Source organism: Thermobia domestica, chromosome 6 (assembly GCF_964235325.1).
Source record: "Thermobia domestica chromosome 6, izTheDome1.hap1.1, whole genome shotgun sequence".
NCBI lineage: Eukaryota > Metazoa > Arthropoda > Insecta > Zygentoma > Lepismatidae > Thermobia > Thermobia domestica.
The window spans coordinates 194,581,309-194,604,392 of record NC_137459.1 but is presented as its reverse complement, the minus strand read 5'-3'; the positions used below and the strand labels follow the sequence as shown (position 1 = coordinate 194,604,392).

The window sequence follows — 23,084 nt, the reverse complement described above, 5'->3', positions numbered from 1 at the left end:
CTTTATATCAATAACGAATTTAGAAAAAACCTTTTTTATTAATCTCGGGAGTAGAGGAGGAGTGGAGTTTTTAACCATAGATATAATTAACAGTAGTTTTTTCTTTAGAAATTCTACAACTTACGAACTTCAGCCCGAAAAACCCCTCTCTGTAACAGCCGCTGCTTTATATAATAATAAGGTACAGTATAATTCTCAAAAAATATGAATAACTTACTTGGCATTCACATTGCAGTTGCTATTTTCTTCCATTCTCTATTTAAAACGTGTCTATTATGATGTTTTTGTTTCTTATCCCATATTGCTGGAACATACCTCACTAGTTTTATTAATATGTCTTTCATAATCAAATTTAATAGTGCAGCAAAACCTCTCGAGCATAGACATACAGAATCCTCTGCAGACGAAATTTTAAACAAATGAAGTCTTTCGTACAGCGCTTCAGGGAGATCCAAAGAGAGCACGAGCCGCAGCGATGCTTCCGATGAACATCGATGTAAAAACAAACTCGGTTGTTAATTATCGTGACCACTAATTCACCCTCGCGGTCGACCTCTAGCTGGCGATGTAGCGTACATCTTCTGCATGCGCATACCTATTTGAATCCACGTGTTTGTGCCAGTATCGAGGGTGCGACCGCGACTTAAAACTCGATCTCGATCGCGAGGTCTCTTCAGTATGTTTTTACCCATAGGCCTTATTCTAACAATTTATACAAATGTCGGAGGTTCCAGACTTCCCGGCTACGCCACTGCTTGGTAGTATCCATTGTTCCTAAACTTCATCAGTCTCTGTTCACTTCCACGTTCAGTCATAATGTTATTCTTTCAAGCCAGACAGAGTCCATTAGTTCTCTTTCGCATTTATCGTTTTTAAAATTAAAATTATGGTATAATTAAAAGTGCGATTTTGTTATTTTGAATGTAAATTTCTGTCCCATTATCAGCAAAACAAATCCCATGAGCGCAAAGTGCGTGTATGCTCCCCATGTTTCAAATAGAAAAATTAAATTTCGATATTTTCTGCAAAACTATTGTCGAGATATAGAATTTCATATCCAGTATTTCTGTTTACTTGGTACTGGAATTAATAGATTTAGAAGTAATTGTTTTGTGTAAGTATAATTGTGCAGAACAGCCATGGATAAATGTTTTGTGTTGCTATAAGTGTATGGAAATTGTTAGGAAAGTTTCTCCAGGGTTGGAAAATATTCTTCCCAGGCTGGGTCAACAGTAATTAAGTTAGTGCCAGGGAAAGAAAAAAGTTAGAAACGGGGAATTTCCCTAGCTTTTCTCCTTAGAAATAAACTCTTTTGTATGTAACAAACGTTCTTTGTCTTACTAACACTGCCTATCGTTCTGCGTGGCTCCGTGGATGAGTGAATAGAGTCGCTGTTTGGTAATCGGAGTTTCATGGATCGAATCCTGTTTAGGGCTGTTGATATTTTTTTCATTCTTTGTTTCCCATATATTAAGATGTTTCTCCCCCACTGTAATCTTTGATGCACTCAACTAAGTTCACCACTTGAATTCAACAATTTTTAATGGGATGCTCTCAGGTTCAGGTGAGCTTTTACATGTCTACATACAAAATCAAAATTTGCGACAAAATATGGATGCTATCCAATTATTTTGTCTCAAATTCTAAATTTGCACATGTGACTGTATCTCTCTTTCATCATATTTGCATCTCACGTTCTCCAATGCCATCAGCTATGACATAAGATGGCTTAGCAGCAAAACTTCAAATCATAAAAGCGCTATACCAATGGGCTCACTCTCACTAAGCATTTGATTAAATGTATGTGTTTTCCAACTGAAGGAGGGGGTATCCGCTCTTCCTACCCCGCTGAGCTGACAGAATATCTATTCAGGTTCCGCAAAGTCATTTCAGATCAAACGACTGAAAGAGTGTTTATTCAAACAGCAACATAATTGACTTTCATTTTTTGTTGCACTTTATCTTCACGAATAGGACGAATATCAAGTAATATGTTTGCCATAAGAACTACAACTGAGATTCATTTCATTTTGGAGAAATGATGCTATAGACGGTAGTAGGAATTTCGTCCAAGTGTACGGGCATTTTCACTGCCTGGTGGTTATGCCACCCACTTTCCATTAAAGCTAATTCGGTTGCAATACTTCCCGGCAAATGCTTCGGACTCAACTGGTGGAACACATTTGCCGTAAATCTTCATATGGCTGTTCCAACCAGAAGTGTCCCTTTCTGTACAATATACCGCTGTCCGGATCATGAAATTTTCTCAATGTACATATCGTTGTATGAGAACCAAAAGAACGTAACTCTTAAAACGGAATTTTAGTTTGCTTGGCTTATGAACATAATTCTGAAAGCCCTACTTGTTATTTGAGTGTTATTGAAGTAGACTTTATAACTGCTATGCTTCCTATGAAATACTGTGTTTAGCATCTTATTAAAATCTTATTAAATAACAGTTGTTTGAAAAAAAAAACTCTTTTTCCTTCTGTCCTGTAAAACTACGAAAATGGAGTCACGTTCCTCTGGTTCACACACAACGATATGATTTTATATTATTTTGTATAACCTTCAGTATTTAACTCATTTATATTTCATACATAATGATCTTATTTTAATTAATTTATGTTTTGTTAGATCATTCGGAATTTAACTTTGTATCACATATGTTCGACTTTTATTACTATGTATGTCTTTTATAGAAATAGGAACAATTATTTTATGTATTTAATGTATAAATCCTGTATAATCACAATCTAATATTGTTTCCTAATGTAGAATATCTGTGCCAAATGTTATAATATCGAAGCATGATAAAAGAAAAACTATTTTGTTAAATATTTTTTATTGTAGTTGTTATTTCATGAACAATTTAATTTTACAAATAAAGTAGTGAAGATCGAAAGAGATGTCCAGGAAAGACTTGGGAGCAATGTATAAATCGGCAATTTTGAACTAAAATTCTGCAACTATGAACAATATTTATATCTTGAGGAAATTTAAAAATTCAATAATAATAAAATAATAAGTAATAGATAACTAGCATATATTACCCGCTTCGCTGGGTTGAAATTAAATGCACATTGATATTTTTCATTTTAGATCATTTTAACGTACGTCATCCCTCATCTTCCAAGTGTCAGGACTGAAAATGGACTTAAACAGCATCACAAGTGTAACTGTTCATTTCGGCGACCTCAAGAACTATACATTCAACAGTAGTATCTGTCATTTTTGACCATTTATATATTATATATATATATATATATATATATATATATATATATATATATATATATATATATATATATATATATATATATATATTCCCCCACCCCCATGTTGCAGGCCATGGCGTCGGAAGTGTCACCGTACATTTCAGCGACCTCAAAAATGTGGATTCAGCACTAATATCAGTCATTTTCGATGATGTTTAAATATCTCTCCCTCCCCCAATTTGTGGGTTTGACTTTGGATTTAAACGGGATCGATAGTACCACTGTTCATCTAAGTGATCCAGAAAACTATAAATTCGACACTGATAGCGGCCATTTTCGATCATTTATATATATATATATATCTTCCCCTCCCTCAAGTGGTGGGGTTGATTTTAGATTTAAACCGGATCGGATATGTCACTGTTCATCTGAATGATCCCGAAAACTATGGATTAGACACTAATATTGGTTATTTTCGATCATTATTATATATAGATCTCCCTCTCCGCCTCCTCCTTGCTGCGACACACGGCATCACAATTGTCACTGTTAATCTCAGCTACTCCGAAAACTATGGATTCGACACTAATAATAGTCATTTTCGATCATTTTTAAATGTTTATCCCTCTCCTCTACGTTATATCCTCCCCTCCGCAATTATCATGGTTGAACGTGGATTCAAAACAGCATCAGAAGTGTCACTGTTTCTCTCATCGACCCCAAAAACTATGGATTAAACACTAATATCGGTCATTTTTTATCATTTTGAAATTTCTCTCCCCTTCCCCCGCCCCTACGTTGCATAGTCAAACTGAAATGCCTTTACAAATCCCTGCCCATAAACTCATGTATGTTGAAAATTTGATTGAGATCAGTGGGGTGGTTCAAGAGTGATGAAGTCACAAAGGCAGTCATTTTTATTTTATTCTTTACATATATATCTCGGCTCGTCAAAGTGAAACGATAAAAAAACTCCCAAGGCCCGACCCTCATATATGTTGAAAATTTGATCGAGATTGGTTGGGTGGTTCAAAAGTTATTAGGTTTTATTAGTCATTATTAATACGTCCTTCTCTCCTCCCCCTCCCCTAGGATCTAAGTGAAATTGCAAATATGTTTCCAGGTCCGAACCTCATGTATCTTGAAAATTTGAGTGAGATCGGTCGGAGAGTTCAAGAGTTATGAAGTTACAAAAATAGCCACTTTCAGTCTTATATATTTCATTTTTATATATATCTCTCTTCCCTCCCCCATCCCTAGGTTGCACCGTAAAAGTGAAATGACGAAAACATCCCAGGCCAGAACCCTATCTATGTTGAAACTTTGATCAAGATCGGTCTGGTGGTTTAAGAGTTATTAAGTTTAATTTATTTTTCTATATTTCTCCCCTCCCCTAAATTCTACCGTTAAAGTGATATGATGAAAATCAGTCCAGGTTCGAACCTCATCTATGTTGATTTTTTTAAAGATCGGTCGGGTGGTTTAAGCGTGATGAAGTCACAAAAAGAGTCACTTTTATTTTTACTTTTTTTTGCATATATCTTTCCCCTCCCCTCCCCTTCGTTGCACTGTAAAAGTGATATGGAGAAAACATCCCGCGCCCGAACTTTATCTATGTTGAAAGTTTGATCGACATCGGTCGGGTGGTTCAAGAGTTATTAAGTTTTATTTATTTTCATATATTTTCCCTCCTCCCCTGCCCCTCTCCTAAAATCTACTGTCAAAATGAAATGACAAAAAACTTTCTGGATTTGAACTTCATATATGTTGAAAATTTGAATGAGATCGATTGGGTGGTTCAAGAGTTATTAATTCATAAACATAGTCACTTTTACTTTTATATTTATTGATTTTTATATATTTCCCCCTCCACTCCCTCCCCTACGTTCCTCCGTCAATGTGAAATAGCAAAAATCATCCCAGTCCCAAACCTCATCTACATTGAAAATTTGGTCAAGATCGGTCTGGCGGTTCAAGAGTTATTTAGTTTTATTTACTTTTATAGTTTTGCCCCTCCTCCCCCTCCCCTAAGTTCTACAGTCAAAGTAAATAACTAAAACACTCCCAGACCAGAACCGCATCTACGTTGGAAATTTGATCGAGATTGGTCGAGTGGTTTAAGAGATTATGAGTCACAAACATAGTCACTTTCAATTTTATAATATAGATTAGGCTAGTTTACAACTTGGAAGAAATGTGTGTGTTTCGGACTACAGCCTTCAAGTTTGTAATCTCATTATGAGGTCACGTCCCCTCCAGACATCCAACCGCTCACATGCAGCACGGCCCCATCTGAAATGATATGATGGATTCTTCGTCCATTCCACCGGTTAGGGGGTTGCGGGTGCGCGACACGGATTCTTGGGTGGGGCCGGCAATCCTTGGACGTTTTCCTGCATCTTCCTCATCCGATCGGACGGTAATCTAGGCGGGTCTTCCAGGTTAGTCACCTGAGTCCTCACCGGCTGGTGGCTTCTTCACCATATTGACCTGTTTTTCTCACCTGCATGACATTCTTCACTGGGCATCCCCGTGGATTGGGGTGAAACAAGAGGAAGATGGGAACATCCTACCTAGCTGTGGGTACATAAATTAAAATTGAGGGTTATCTAAGGGGACTCAACGTGGCCTATAACTTTAAAAGAAGGTGCAATGTGCATAATTATATTAGTACAAAGGTAATACTATACTAAGCTATGAAAATTAAAAGTAGACCTAACTAAGGAAAATTAAAATAATGAGTGTACATATCTAATAAAAGCAGCCCCTGTTGGTAGCGAGTACGTTAGGCACCTTACCATCAGGCGTTGCTACCGCTACCCACTTTGTTAATCCTGTTTCAAGGGGAGCACTTAACTGTAACTTATAGCACCCATTGAAGCGAGTCCCAGCTCCGACGACGAGGACGTGGAGTTTACCGGAGCCACTAGGTTCAAAAAAGGGATAGGGTGTCATATCTAATTTGTATAGTGCAAAGGAAACCGGGTTGGTAGGTTTGAAGGTGATTCGCATATTCTAACCTTTTGAGTTGAGTTGATTTTGAGTTTAATGTTCCGTTCAGAGTCAAGGCTATATGAGTCGTGGACCTACTGACTAATGTGGAATTCAAATAACCTCCCGCCGGGAATCGAACCCGAGTCTTCCACGCCAAAGGCGAGTACGCTAACTGCTTAACCACGGAAGAGCTCCATGTTCTAATCTTTTATTGCTGAATTTTGAATCATTAACCTTTCTAGGGAAATCCCGTTTTGCCTGAAAGCTTTGGTTTGCCGGGAGTCTCACGCTGAGTCAATGGAGGAAGTTCGGCAGATTGCTGGCTGTCATCGTTTATGGTTAGAACCAGGGCGGTATCTGATAGCCTTCGAACCTCCAACTTTCGTTCTTGATTAATGGAAACGTTATTGGCAAGGGCTTTCGCAATCCGTTAGTCTTGCGACGATCTTTGTTTATAGTAACTGCCATTGGTTTTTGAACCCAAGCTTTCGGTCCTGTGTAAACTGTATATAAAAATCGTACTATTTTAAAATGCCCTAATTGTCCTAATAGTAAACAGTATATCACGTATATGTTCAGTATAATTGTTACCCAATTTTACATAATTAAATTAAAACAATGAAGTTGACATTGCAATTGAGTCGTTACAATATATTACAGTAGGCACACACAAACATTAATACTCAAATCTAAATCTGTTTGTAGCTCCTGACCTATTTTGAAATAATCAGATGGAATCAATGCAATTATTAAGTTGCAACTAAATTTTCAGAATAGCTTTAAGCTTGCAAATTGCCTAGACGCTATAACGGCATCTATTGGCATCAAGTAGACATGCAGGTCTGTAGTGACATCTATTAGCTTAAAGGTGCACTATTAAAAGTTAGCTTTACTCACAAATTGAGATGTTTATTGTACTATTTGTATTTATTGTATTATTATTATTATTATTATTATTATTGTAGTATTATTATTTATTGTATTATTTTATAGTATGGTATGGTTGATTAATTAATTAAGACAAACAGATCGATAAAGTTTATCGTACTGTTACAACGATTTGAAATAGTAAATCTGTGTTCTTAGAACACTGAATTCATTGCGCTTTCGAGATGTTTTCGGTCGCTTGCTACAGATAAGTTTAGCTGTCGAAGCGTTTGTGAAATGCAAGTAATTTGATCAATAGAAATATTTAAAAAAAAAAGTGAGTGAACAATGTTTATGTGTAAATAACCACATGCTGTGCAAATATGCTCCTTCATTTATCAGGCTTATTAACATTCGTGTGTTTGCTTTTTAGGTCGATGTCCGAAAGAAAGTTGGGAAGTAGAAGGCCATTGTTACTTCATAGTTGAATCCAATGTTACATGGGAATCTGCCAAGACTGGTTGCAAGGCTAGGAATGCTTTTCTGTCTGAATTCCCGGAAACATTACAATTGCCCCAGTTTCCGAGCGACATGCTGCTTAATTGTAAGTAGAACTTTCGATATTTGAATATGTTCGTCTTAATTCTAACAAATATGGTAATGAGACTTAATGTATAGCAGAAGTAAGTGTAGAATGTTTCATAAATACTCAGCAATACTTTCTTTTATATGTCACTAGCATCAATTACCCGCTTCCCTGTGTTAAGAAAAAAATAATAATATGTTCCTTTAGTCAGTCACTTTTTACTGTTACTAAAGGGCTCTTTGATGTCGGTAATTTTCAATGATTTTTATATATTGTCCCCTCCCCATGTTGCGGGGCACGGCATCGGAAGTGTTATCATTTCGATTATGTTTATATATATATATATATATATATATATATATATATATATATATATATATATATATATCGCCCCTTCCCCCAAGTTGCGGGGCTAAATTTAGATTTAAACAGCATAAGAAGTGTCACTGTTCATCTTAGCGATCCCGAAAACTGGGTTCGACACTAATATCGGTCATTTTCGATCACTTTTAAATGTCTCTCCCCTCCCTCGCCTTTAAGTTACACCGTCAAAGTGAAATGAAAGTATTATTAAGTTTTATTTATTTTTATATAATTCCCCCTCCCATTAGTCAAAGTGAATAGCTAAAAACACTCCCAGTGAAGAACCGCATCTAACTTATGTCAGAAATTTGAGCGAGGTTGGTCTGTCGGTTCAATATATTAGGAGTCACAAACATAGTCACTATCAATTTTATAATATAGATTGTTTTGTACTTCATTTAAAGACTAGCTCCGCCTGCAGGCCCCCGCGTTTGCTGGGCCTACGGAATCGCATCTCTTAGGTATCAGCCTTTGCATCAATAGTGAATTTCGTATATTTGCTCTTTAATTACATTTCCTGAATTTGGCACAGTTGGGGGCTTCGCCCCCTGTCCCTAACGTTTACTCGGCCTACGGCCTCCCACCTCTTACATCCACAATTCTACCAAATTTCCTTTTTTTTTTCTATTCCAACTATCTAAAAGATAAGATTTTGTATCCCAAGAAAACTCCCAGTTAAATAACATGAGAATTTTTTCATTCGCCCTTTAGACCTCTTAAAAACTAAAAATATTCACTTGTGTCAATTTTCCTGTAGGTTAGTCCCGGAAGGCTACAATAATGTGAAATTTCATCATTCTAATCCTGCCGGAAGTGCCTAAACATTTTGGGGTGTATAAGACGTCCCATATAAATAACATGGGAAAGATTTTTCAGTTCCCCATAAAACCACTCTACAGTTGGAAATTTTTACTTTTAGCGATTTACTTAGATAACGCTAACAAAAACGTATACGCATACAGAATTTCAAGTTTTTATTCCAATTCCAAGTACCTAAAATATAAGATCATAGGTTCGGAAAAAAAAGGCCCCTTTAAATAACATGGGGAATTTCTTCATCTCCTCTTTAGACTCCTAAAAATTAAAAATATTCACTTTTGGCAATTTTTCTGTCGGTTAATCTTGGAAAGCTACAATCATGCCAAATTTCAACTTTCCACGCCAACCGGAAGTACCCCTTTAATTTATGTCAGCTCATGTAGTTTTATATACCTATAGTTAAGACGCTAAATGACTGACATAGTCCAGTACCTTAAGATATTAAACTTGTGATGGCAAAACCTGTCTGTTACGGATTCGATCCCCGCTCAGGGCTCGGTATTAGTTACCATCATTCAAATATTATCATGTTCTTGAGCCTAAAATACAGAATCTTTCGACGTTATACTATAAGCAAATGGTGAAAATTGCAATTTCATTCATCTTTTATGATCACTGCGGAGTATGGACGCGGAGCTAGGGGCCCAAGTGGGCCTGGGATACAAACTTTGTGTGAAACCCCTGCGTTTACATTAGCATATTCATTAACCCTAGACTAGGCGCGTGGGTGACAGGTGTCATCCAGTGATTTTTATCTCAAACTTGCAACACTGTGCGTTGGTATTCGGAGTTGCGCCTTTCAGTAGCTGAACGTTAGTTGTTGATGTTTGTTACGGCGGCAGTAGTACACTTCTGTTTACCGTGTACAGTTTGTAAGAAATAAGTTCTCTCTGCAGCAGCGTGTTTGGGTGACAATTGTCAACCACGCGCCTATATACGTAACAAGTAATGTCAAATGCCGGAATACAGTGATGAACAATGTCGTTCTGCAGTGGCTTGAGGAGGAAGAGGAGGAGTTGGAGGTGTGTTCTGATGAAAGTGATTATGAAATTTATCACGTGAGTGCAAGTGACCACAACATTGAGTCGGAGCAAGATGGTCCATGATGTAATATTTTGATCTAAAAATATGATATTAATGCACTTTGTATCCTGAAATTCAATACCGATTCACCTCAATTGTCATGAAGGAGTTTGTTCTTAGGATATTGGCTGGGAAATGATTAAATCTCAGATACAACGAATATGCTGTATTCCCCAAATTACACTTGAAATTAGGAAGAGGGGCAACTGCGACTTGTTAATTGATGTTCAAGAAAAAGAAGTGGTCAATGTTGAGAAGCCATCATGCTCCAGAGGATGTTGACATACTTATGGAAGAGGTAAAGCCAAAACTAAATAGCAGAGGCGCTTGATATGTAAGATATGGATGAGTGGAGGACATATCAAAGACATTTGTGTAGCATGCTTGGAATCAGTCTAGTAGTCATAAAACAAAAGTCTGTTATATTCACTACAACGCTGTGTACAACCAAAAATATAACCTGTGATTAACATTTTATCAAATAAAATGAAAGAATCGTTATTTAAAGATAATTTTACTTACTCTAGTTACATTTTAATAGGTGGGTGACACCTGTCACCCACGCGCCTAATGTCGCAACAAAAACGTACGCGCCTAACGCAGGGTTAATTGCTTATAGCTCATCTGAACATTTAGTTTGAACTCCTCAAAAGCTATACAGAAATCGGCGCCACTGGTATGGACGGATACATTTTACATTCCAGCACTCTCGTATTCACATCATACTTCATCACAATGAATCAGTTTGTTCCATATTTCAGTGTGCATAAGTATCCAATTTGAAAATTGAACCCACTAACTTACCTTTGACCTATTTAAATACCATATATATAATTAATGAAATGATTATGTGACAAACACACAACCACACAGACGATTTCGTCCTATATGATGAGTGGTAGTTTCACTTCAATTATCTTGATGGTATTTGCTGTTATACAGATTGCTCTTTTTGTGTGATGTGGGATAACGGCGGTAGAGCAATGTGTGCATGTTTCTTGGGAATAGCCCAATTTCTGCCACGCATATTGATTCGTTTGTAATTACACTAGTCTAATATATATATATATATATATATATATATATATATATATATATATATATATATATATATATATATATGTATCACAAGAACAAGTGTTACTAAGTCTAAACGTACTTGCCCTGTTAAATTTAAATATGAAATCAGAATTTTCCCATCAGGCACGGTTTTCTTGTAACAGTTATTGTTTTTTCACGTTTGCACGCGAAATGGACCATATTTTCTTAAAACAACGTTGTGTTTGTAGCGGCCTAGCTCAGTTGTTTATTAGCATAAGCTTATAGTGTTGATGTCAGTGGAAGGACAGAGGTCATATCATATATGGAATTTGTTTATCGATTCCATACGAAGGAAAGAGGGTGTCATTAAGTTGTGTAAAATGTGGAAACTGTACATTTTCACTGCTCATTCTAACAATAGATTAGCAAAGTAAAGGGAACGTCTTGTTTCCCAGTTCTCGTCCTTGTATACACGACTACAAAAGTGCTTTAACACCTGTAATACCTCTTTTCCCTCAATATCAGGCAACCCAAAAGGTCGGCAGTTGGGTTGGTTGCGAATTTGAAAGGCGTTTGACGAAACCTCCATTTTGAAAGAAATATATCACTGTAGCAAACAGCAAATAAGAAAACAAATTGTTAACAATGACAATTTTATTATCGTGACGGAGTTGGATGACATCAAAAGTTACAAAATGATCTTATTTAAGTAGTTCAAACAAGATGAATGGTAAGAGACAGATATCAGAAAAAAATATTTCTCTCCTTCCCCCGAAAAAAAAAAGAATTTCATAAAAAAGAAAAGTTACAAAAAGTAAAGGATTAATACAAAAGTCCCACCCAAAATTTTGAAAGTTGACATCCGAAAGGCAAGGACAACTGAACCAAAGTGATTAATTTGTGCACAGATATTACAGACGTAAAATGGGAGAATACAGGCTTCGTATTTTCCTGAAACAACGGTTGGGTGGGGCACGGAACATTCCAAACATTTCATCACGAGATATCAAAAGTGCTAGTAACAGTATGTCGGATGTGTGTAAAGGACATGAAGAATTGTAACGAAACTTTTTCTATGGACAACACGCAAAAATTAAAACGAATACGTCTTTTTATTTTCTGCGATAAACGGTTTTAGGGGCAAAAGCCCCCACGAAAAATTTTGAAATTTGACGCCCGAAAGGTAAGAAGAAAACCGAAGTGAATGAAATTTTGCACATACATTGTAGACATAAAATGAGGGAATAGGAATTTTGTATTTTCCTTTAAAAAACGGTTGGTGGGGCACGGAGCCCTCCAAACATTTGATCACGAAATATCAAAAGTACTAGTAACAAATGCCAGATGGGTGTAAAGGACATGAAGAATTGCAACATAACTTTGTGTATGGACAATACGCAAAAAATAAACGAATAAGGGTTTCCAATTTTCTGCGGAAAAAAGGTTTCCAATTTTCTGCGGAAAAGCCCCCACAAAACAATTTGAGAGTTGACGCCCGAAAGGTAAGAAGAGATGAACCGAAGTGAATGAAATTGTCCACCGATATTGCAGACGTAAAATGAGGATATGGGTTTCGTATTTTCCTGGAGAAAACAGTTGAGTGGGGCGCCGACCCCTCCAAACCTTTCATCACGAAAAATCGAAAGTGCTAGTAACAGTATGTCAGATGTGTGTAAAGGACATGAAGAATTGCTACGAAACCTTTTGTATGGACAATACGCCGAAAACAAAGGAATACGTTTTTTTATTTTTTTTTTTTCGGAAAACCAGTTTTAGGGAGCAAAAGACCCCCACCACAAAATTTTCAAATTTGACGTCCAAAAGGCAAGAACGACTGAACCGAAGTGAATAGAATTGTGCACAGATATTGTAAACATAAAATGAGGGAATACTGGTTTTGTATTTTTCTGGAGAAAACTGTTGAGTGGGGCGCCGACCCCTCCAAACCTTTGATCACGAAATATCAAAAGCGCTAGTAACAGTAAGTCAGGTAAAGGACATGAAGAATTGCCACATAACTTTGTGTATGGACAATACGCAAATAATAAAGAAATACGAGTTTTCTATGTTCTGCTGGAAAACGGTTTTAGGGGGCATGAGCCCCCCACAATTTTGAAAGTTGACGCCAGAGAAACGAGAAGAAGTGAACCGAAATGAATGAAATTGTGCACAGATATTGCAGACGTAAAATCAGGATACGGGTTTCGTATTTTAATGGAGAAAACGATTGGGTGGGGCACGGCCCCTTCAAACATTTGATCACGAAAAATCAAAAATGCTAGTAACACTATGTCAGATGTAAGTAAAGGCCATGAAGAATTGCAACGAAACTTTTTGTATGGACAATACGCAGAAAATAAATACGTTTTTTTCTGCGGAAAGACGGTTTTAGGAGGGCAAAAGAACCCACCCCAAAATGTTGAAAGTTGACGCCCGAAAGGTACACCTTGTCTTAGAAAGGTTAGGGGCATTCTTTATTGCTGTTTTGAGGCAAAAAGTTTCTAAGTCCAACTTCGGGTATCTTCGGGAAAAAGGAAACCAGATATGAACCTCGAAGCCAACCTTTGTAATCGGGGAAAATATTTGCAGATGTGTTTCTCTCCTTTTAAATATAATAGGACATGTTACTAATCGTATAAAAAAAGCAACATTGATTTAAATGTTACAATACAATACTTGGAAACTGTTTTAATGTCAGCACATGGTTGTTTGTCATTTAGCTCTCCAAACGTAATGGAACATTTAGATACGTAAACGAATCTTCCATATGTGAAAGAATGCTAAAAGTTAAGACATGGAACATAATTCTCGCCTGAGTACTAAAATAATAGTCAAAGTAGAACAACAACAACGTTTGCAATGGATATGAATCAGAGCCCTGCACGGGCCGGGCGCGCCCGGTTCGGCCCGGGAATGTGCCCTGTCCGGCCCGTTTCAAGTAATATCAAATTGTACCGGGTCTTAACCTTGCCGAACCAGCCGGACACAAATTGTATAGGGCCGAACTGAGCCCATGTATTCCGAGCCGAGCGATGGATCATCCAACCATATTATATATTTCGTACCATCAGCGTCTATGTTGCATGTTCGAGGCAACGTTGGCATCGTATTAAAACGCTATAGTTCCTTATCGGTAGTTTCATTCATGAAACACGACACTTTACGTTCATGTCATGTAACTTGGTCGTACTCTGGTTGTCGGCACATTCTATGGGAGGTGTTGTTTGAGCTTTTCCGTCACCGTACGCACACGACAGTTCTGAGTGCCGATGCACCTTATTGCTCGGCTGGACATGTCACTGATGGATTTCTTCTGACCACTGTACTTCTTCGTCATTTAGTTTTGCCATGAATTTAGTAGGTTGTCATTATCTTGGGTACCGTTCTTTGCGATACATCTTAATGACTTGCCACTTTCGTCACGCTCACACCACATAATCGAGAGCCAATGATTTGCCCTCTGGAAATCAGATAGATCGCTCATATCACACTATCATCGTTTGTTCAGTTCACTGCACACTGAGGTTATGTTGCTTTTCACGTAGTATTAATTTTACCACCAATAGCCCGGGGCTGCGGTCACTACCTGATTCCTGCCAACCCATACAACTGATATGTTTCCAAGTCTGTTTATTATGTTTGTACACTCCGAATCGAAAACATTCCGACAGCTAACGCAGTGCAGTTAGGCTACCCAATATACACCTTCTTATCCCATAATCGTGTCAGGTAAAGAGACCCCCTCTCTCTCCTGCTTTCTTCTCTCCTATAGTAAAATTAACTAACCACATAAGCGCAATTCTTATTTCAAACAACACATGTGTTAGTTTCGAGAAAATGAAATAACAAAACCGAGGCGACACAATATTCATAAGTTGATGTAGGGAGAAACTGAAACACACACAATGAAAAATTGAAACCAAAGTATGTCTATTACACACAGATTCAGAAAAGAGGCAGAGAGAGAGAAGAGGAGAGAAGAATAAAACAAGAGGCAGAACAGATAAAACTGCGGAATTCAAACACAGTAAGAAAAGAACCTAACATTATAAAGTTCCGTTTCCAGAAAGCCAACAGTAATATAGAAATAACGTTTATTTTTACATATTTTTCTCAGAACTATTCGAATATATAGAGGATGCTTTAAATATTCATTATGTCCCTTTGATAATGGATAGCATACTCAATTTCAAGTAGAACTATAGATCTCCGAGACACATCTAGGATAATGTCAAAACTTTAACACACATGCTTTGTTTCCGCGTGGTTCGATTGCAAATTCGGTAGTGTTCATTGGACGTACTGTCCTAAAATACATTCTAATAAACCCAGTAGATAGTGTTGTTCTTATCTTCCATTTCAGACAACTAATCCAAACAGAACAAAAAGCAAGAAAAAGAAAGAAACCAAAAGAAGAGAAAGGAAGAAAGATAAAATAGATGAGTTCTTTTTTTACTGCTAAATTTCTATCAGAAATACCCTATATTAAAAGTCCAAAATGTATCGTAATGAAAAGTTACAAACGTTGGAAAGCAAAAGTTTATGTTCCTCATAGATGTAGCATGTTTCAAATTTCAACGTGAAAAAAAACATTGAATTATAGGATGGGAACTTATTGTGTGTCGGACTAGTATAAATAAAATTTTGTTTTCAAATAACCAAAGACTTTATCATTTTCTAGTCTTTTCCGGAGATTTATCTGTTCCAAACATCCAGCATTGATTTCATCTCTTCCGGATATAACGTAATTTGTACAGATAAAATAAACACGTTAAGAGCTCAAACGGATCATCGTGTCAGTCGGATGATGTTGGTTAGGTTAGATAACAGTTAGATAACGCCGAATATAACAGTTAATTAGATTCTCCAGAACAGGTATATCGGGCTCTTGCTCCGTTTTAACTTCGGAACATGAAGTGCGTGTGTGTGTAAGAGCGGGAGAGGGAAAAAGTGAAAGATGCATAGACAAGATAGGGAAAGTCAAAAAAGAGAGAAAGAGGGACGAATATGAATATGAAATATACTGATCATTACAGCATATGATATAGAACGCACACACTGTTTACTCGAACTACCACCAGTGATACCTTGCAAGTTCTCCATCAGAAGATAAATCTCTGCAGCCATTACTTTATGCGATAAAATCATACTACTTGATGGGGAATCGAACCAACATTTTCTATTTGGATGTATGGCACATTACCACTACGCCAACGATTGCATTAGCCAAACTTTGTTTAACAAATGGTGTAGTGATTCTTTCTGAGAACGATAACACGAAAAGTGTATAATGCAGATCAATTATGTCTTTGGAATGCCCTGGTAATTCCCTTGCTATTTCCCAATCATCATTCTTAAATCGTCTCTATCATGATACAGATGTTTGCTTCCACATTCTTATGTATTGCTTTTCTAGTATGATAAGTAGATTCTTCACAATCACTTGTAAAAAAATTACGTTTGGGGTGAACAGGATTTGAACCTACGTTCGATAGTTGCATTATTCATAAGTCCATTACGTTAACCTACACTATCATGTCATCTGAAATAGGAACCCAAATGTTACTTAATTTAGGCCTGATCTTTGGAACGAACCGGCTTCTTTGTGTAACGCTATTTGCACAAAAGTGCACAACGTAATTCATTTATTAGACGGCCTAGAAAGAAATTAGTGTCCACTGATAAAGGAAAAACACACAATCGAAGAAAAGATAGGGAAATAAAACATATTTTGTAGTAATTTCGCCATGCAATTTCAAAAGTACGCAAATAATAATAATAATAATAATAATAATAATAATAATAATAATAATAATAACCTATATTCTAATATGGAAAGTAACTATGTTTGTGACTCCTAATCTCTTGCATCACTGGACCGATCTCGGTCAAATTTTCAACATTGATAAGGTTCGGGCCCTGGAAACTTTTTTATCATTTCATTTTAACAGTAAAACTTAGGGGCAGGAGGAGGGTTGATATATAAAAATGAATAAACGTAATAACTCTTGAACCACCAGATCGATCTCTATCGAACTTTCAACATAGATAAGGTTCGGATCTGGGACGACTTTTATCATTTCAGTTTGATGGCGCAACTTAGGGACCGGAGTGAGGTAGGTAAAAAAAAAAAAATGAAACTGAAAGCGACTGTCTTTGAGACTTCATCACTCTTGAACCACCCGACCGATCTCGATTAAATTTTCAACATGGATAAAGTTCGGAAATAACATGGTATTTATATATTTACTTTGACAATATAACTTAGGTTTGAGGGCTGGGAGGGGTTAAAAGGAATAGATTAAACTTGATAACTCGTAAAACAAAGGGCCAATCACGACCAAATTTTTAACACAAGTGGTGAGGTTCGGGCCTGAGATGATCTTTATCGTTTCACCTTCACGGGAGAACTTGGAGAGGGGAATGAGAGAGGTAGATATATAAAACTAAATAAAACTTAATGACTCTTAACCACCAAACCAATGTCCATCAAATTTTCAACCTAGATGAAGTTCGAACCTGAGATTGTTTCTGTCATATCACTTTGACGGTGTAACCTAAGAGATAGGGAGGGGGAGCGACATTTAAAAAAGAACGAAACATTACCGATGCAAGTGGCAAATCTATAACTTTGGAGTCGCTGAGATTAATAGTGACACATCTGATGCTGTTTAAATCCAAATTCAGCCCCTCAACTTGGAGGAGGGGGATACATATAAAATGATCGAAATAAGCAATATCAGTGTCGAATTCATATTTTTCGGTTCGCTGAGATCAACTATGACACTGCAGATGCCGTGCCCCATAACATAGGGTTGGTAGGGGTTATATAAACACATGTAAAATGACCGATATCAAAGAGCACTAAACAGTGACTGAGTAACGGAACATATTACTATATTTTTCTCAATTTAACCCAACGAAGCGGGTAATCGATGTTAATAATAATAATAATAATAATAATAATAATAATAATAATAATAATAATAGACTATTGTACTGTGAATGTGAACACTTATTATTATTATTATTATTATTATTATTATTATTATTATTATTCACGTACTTTTGAACTTGCATGACGAAATTACTGCAAAATGTGTTTTATTTCTGTAATTTTTCCCGGATTGTATGTTTTCTTTTATTAGTGGGCACTAATTTATCTCTAGGCCGTCAAATAAGTCAATTTCGTGTGTTCTTTGGTTCGTTCCAAAGACCAGGTTTAAAGTGAGTAATATTTGGTTTGTAATTTCAGATGACATGAAAGTGTAGGGGTAACGTAATGGTCTTATGAATAACACAGCTATCGAACGTAGGTTCAAATCCTGTTCATGCCAAAGGTATTTTTTTTGCAAAGTGATTATGAAGAATCGACTTATCATATCCAAGCAATACATAAGAATGTGGAAGGAAACATCTATATCATGATAGAGACGATTAAAGAATGCTGGTTGGGAAAGGGCAAGGGAATTACCAGGACATTCCAAAGATATAATTGAACTGAAGTATACACTTTTCGTGTAATCGTTCTCAGAATGATACATTACACCATTTATTAAACGAAGTTTGGCTAAAGCAACCGTTGGCGTAATGGTAACGTGCCAGACTTCCAAATAGAAAATGTTCTTTCGATTCCCCATCAAGTAGCATGATTTTTTCGCATAAAGTTATGGCTGCGGAGTTGTATCTTCTGATGGAGAACTTACAAGGCGTCACTGGATGTAGTTCGAGTAAATAGTGTGTGCGTTCCACATCAAACACTGCAATGATAAATATGTTTCATATATGTATTCGTCCCCCCTTCTCTCTCTTTCTTGACGTTTTCCTATCTTGTCTTTGCATCTTTCATTTCTCCCCCTCTCACACACTCACACACTTCATGTTCCAAAGTTAAAACGGAAGAAGAGCCCAATATACCTGTTCTGGAGAATCTAATTAACTTCGGCTTCGTGTTTTTCATGCTCTGGGGATAACATTTCCAGTCCTGGTTATCTTTGACAGAAATACTGTTTAAATGCAATGGAATAAGTAAAAATCCCTTTTTGTTCTCTTGGTTACCGAGTCTCAGTCGAATTACCGGGTCACTACGGATTTGAATCCTCGTCCCAGTGGTGGTCTATATCGTAACCACATCATTCGACTGACACGATGATCTGTGAACTGAGATCTTAACGTGTTTTTTTATCTGTGCAAATTACGTTATATCCGGAAGAGATGAAATCAATGCTGGATGTTCGGAAGAGATAAATCTTCGGAAAAGACTAGAAAATGGTAACCTGTTTGGTTATTTGAAAATAAAACTTTATTTATACTCGTTCGACCCGAAATTTGTTCCCACCCTATAGTTCAATGTGTTTTTTCACGTTGAAATTTGAAACATGCTACATCTATCAGGAACATGAACTTTCCAACATTTGTATCTTTTCATTACGATACACTTTGGACATTTAATATAAGGTATTTCTGATTGAAATTTAGCAGTAAAATAGAACTCACCTATTTTCTGTTACTTTCTTTCTTTTTATTTCTTTTTCTCTCCTTTCGTTTATTTCTTTTTTCTTTTGTTTGCATTAGTAGCCTGAAATGGAGGATATAAACAACCCTATCTACTGGGTTTATTAGAATGTATTTTGGAACAGTACGTTCAATGAACACTACTAGGGATGCGCACGAGGCGAGTCGAGGCAGGATTTTCCTGACAAATTTTAGTCCAGACACGGCTCTTCCAACAGAAAAATATACATGTTTCGAGCCGAGACATCACTTTTACAGCACATTTTCGAGACGAGACAGCCACAAATCTTGTGTCGTGCGCATCCCTGAACACTACCGAATTTGCAATCGAACCACGCGGAAACAAAGCATGTGTGTTGAAGTTTTGACATTATCCTAGATGTGTCTCGGAGATCCACAGTTCTACTTAAAATTGAGTATGCTATCCATTATGAAAGGGGCATAATGAATGTTTAAAGCATCCTCCATATATTCGAATAGTTCTGAAAAATAAGTAAACACAAACGTTATTTCTATATTACTGTTGGATTTATGGAAACGGAACTTTATAATGTTAGGTTCTTTTCTTACTGCGTTTGAATTTCACAGTTTTATCTGTTCTATCTTTTGTTTTTCTTATTCTCTCCTCTTCTCTCTCTCTGTCTCTTTTCTGAATTTTTAGGACCGCGGTGGCTCAGTGGTAGAGCGTTCACCTCTGGTGCATGGGGTCCCGGGTTCAAACCCTGCTCCCGCCAAGTGAACTTTGTGGTGGACAAACACCGTGTGCGTGGGTTTTCTCGGGGTTATCCCGTTTCCTCCCACTTTCTTCGTTCCACTATTTCATTCATTTCTCATAATCACCGTCTCCTTTAGCCTAACCGGCATAAACGTGAGATGTAAAACTCATAGATTTCAATTCATTTTCATTTTTGTTTTCTGAATCTCTGTGTAATAGACATCCATTGGTTTCAATTTTTCATTGTAAAGTTTCAGTTTCTCCTTACATCAACTTATGAATATTGTGTCGTCTCGGTTTTATTATTTCATTTTGTCGAAACCAATACATGTGTTGTTTGAAATAAGAATTGCGCTCATGTGGTTAGTTAATTTTAGTATAGGGGAGAAGAAAGTAGGAGAGAGAGGGGGCCTCTTTATCTGACACGATTATGGGATAAGAAGGTGTATATTGTGTAGCCTAACTGCACTGCGTTAGCTGTCGCAATTTTTTTGATGCGGAGTTTACCAGTCAACATTTGTTCCATACGCTACACATGAACACAAAACAACATAGAAAATTGAAATCCCTGAGGAATGAAACCAAACAGATTCTACACCGACAAACGGGTATGGGATACTTTTTTTTTTTTTACCTCTTATATGCATTTACAATACGTCGATACAAGTACGAGTAGGAGGAGATGCTCCCAAGGAAAAGCGCATTAAGATATGCTTGGATTTTGTGCTGCCTCTGAATTACAAATGTTTATTGTGATTATGGCTTGTGTATTCTTTGCAATCACACCTTCCATTCGTTTACACTGGCATAAATACTGATGTAAGGATAAATGCAGGGCAGCGAAACCCTTCCTGTGAATTTGCAGTTGATTTTACACACTTTCTTGTTCCGGTAGAGTGATAAGATCGAACATGGGTTTATCCTTTGAATGCTAAATCCGTATGTATATGAATGTTTCTTGTTACTTATTACGGTTTTTGCTCTGTGATGACTGGTTTTGCCCTAACATTGTAACCTGAAATGGTAAAATTCTACCATTTCCGGCTACAAAGATGTATAAGGACATTCTTAGTCACTCAATACAAATTAGTATTTCGTTCCTTACTATTTGATACTGTTTTCGCTCTTACACTTGTCAACATACAGACGGTCGGATGAACAGATGGACGATCATTCTTGCTCTGTAAGACATTGCATGCTTCATGCAACTTCTTTTGCATTTCCAAGCTACGCTATACACTACTTATATATCTACATTTCAAAGTTATTTTGCGCTTAGTGTCTTTGTTAAATTCAGCGTCATATTACCATACCATGGTTAAAATATATTGTTATTAGACATCCAAACCAATTGGACAGTTATTTTACGTTACAGTGAGGTAGACTATTTTTGCATACCACGCTAATATGTCTATTCTTTCAAGTATCCTAATGTACCCTACTAGGACTATTCGCCTGAGAAAAAAAATACCGCAAAGCAAACATTTTTTTCTTTTCTGAATCTTATATGAAGAACTGATTCTTTGTGAAATAATAATAATAAACCCTTTTAGTGGAAATTGTATGAATCATGTTAGAGGAATCAAAATGTTTGTCATTAGTGATTTATTTTTCGTTTTTTTCGAACATAAAGGCTAACGTGATATTCTGAGGATATTGAATTAATAAGTATTAGTAAATATGAGCAAAATCACATGGCATGTTTTAGAGCAAGTCATAAGAGGAAAAAAACCCTAATCAATAATATTTAAGCTCTATAGTTTCAAGAAAAAATATAAGACGTTGTCAGTGGAATATTTATGTATGAAATGAATTATTCAATATAAAATAAAATCGTCCAAAATATTTCACTCCTAGTAAGCTAACCATTCTGAATTTTAGAAAATAAATGACTATGCTATATTTCTTTAGGGTGGTCCAAAAGTGTGGAAACATCCAAATAAAATACAAACAGTTCAGAATTTTGAAAAACAGGAAAAAGTGATGATAACAGATGAGGGAGGAAATGTTTTGGGACATACGGCACCATCGGCCGCCCTCTTGAAATGGCGGGAACATTTTTAAATGAGAACTCTATTGTGTGATACATCAAATAGGACTGATTTTTTTTTCAGGAGTCCAATGGTGAAATGTTTTTGGCTGCACAACCATTCGTAGCAAAGTTTTAACCGATTTTCTGCACTTACCTGGATGTAACACTGCGGGCAATGTGTGGCCCGCTAACCAATGCTACAGCAATTGTTCAATGTGCATAACGCATTTCAAGTGTACACGTTTTATCATATCTTTCAATCTTCAATAAGAGAGCAAAAAGTCTTCCCTGCGCTCATCCAACCGAGAAATGTCGTTGGAAGCAATCACATAAGGAATTTTGCGGATGTCCACTCAGCCGTGGGCTCATCATCTCTTGTAATCTCTCGATCTGTTTTTTTTTCTTTCTTCCAAGATCACTATAAACATTCTCCAGGAAGTGATTCTTTGTCACGCATTAAAAATAACAGGAAATCACTAACTAGTTCATTTTTAAAATACTGATTCCATTTCACAGGTATTGAGGTATATAAAGGCACAATTATACATGAATCTCCAAACTTCACTGCTATTCTAGTTAACGTTGTCTAGTATATGTTTCAAATAAACATTCCTGCTTTGAACTTCTTATTGCTGATCATTGGGAATAATTTATACTAGTGTAGAAATGTATGACCGTTGAAGTTAGGGCTTTACGTTGATTGGCATAGAACACAAACGATAATACAAGGCTACAAGCTGTATTTTTAGAATTGAATCACATTCTCAAAAAAAAAAAAAAAAAAATCATCTCTACTCTTAACATTCTGCTAAAACCGAACATGGTTGAAATTTACCAGTAAGCTCTAACCCT

At 36.6% G+C, this 23,084-nt stretch overlaps 1 protein-coding gene across 1 annotated transcript in view; it reads left to right on the top strand.

The window, feature by feature from the left end:
• Positions 1-23,084, top strand: part of LOC145687753 (uncharacterized) — an 810,237-nt gene that overhangs the window by 457,518 nt on the left and 329,635 nt on the right. The window contains exon 2 of the mRNA XM_081761200.1: positions 7,513-7,683. Coding sequence (XP_081617326.1) covers positions 7,513-7,683 — 171 coding nt within the window. The remainder of the gene's footprint in view (positions 1-7,512; positions 7,684-23,084) is intronic.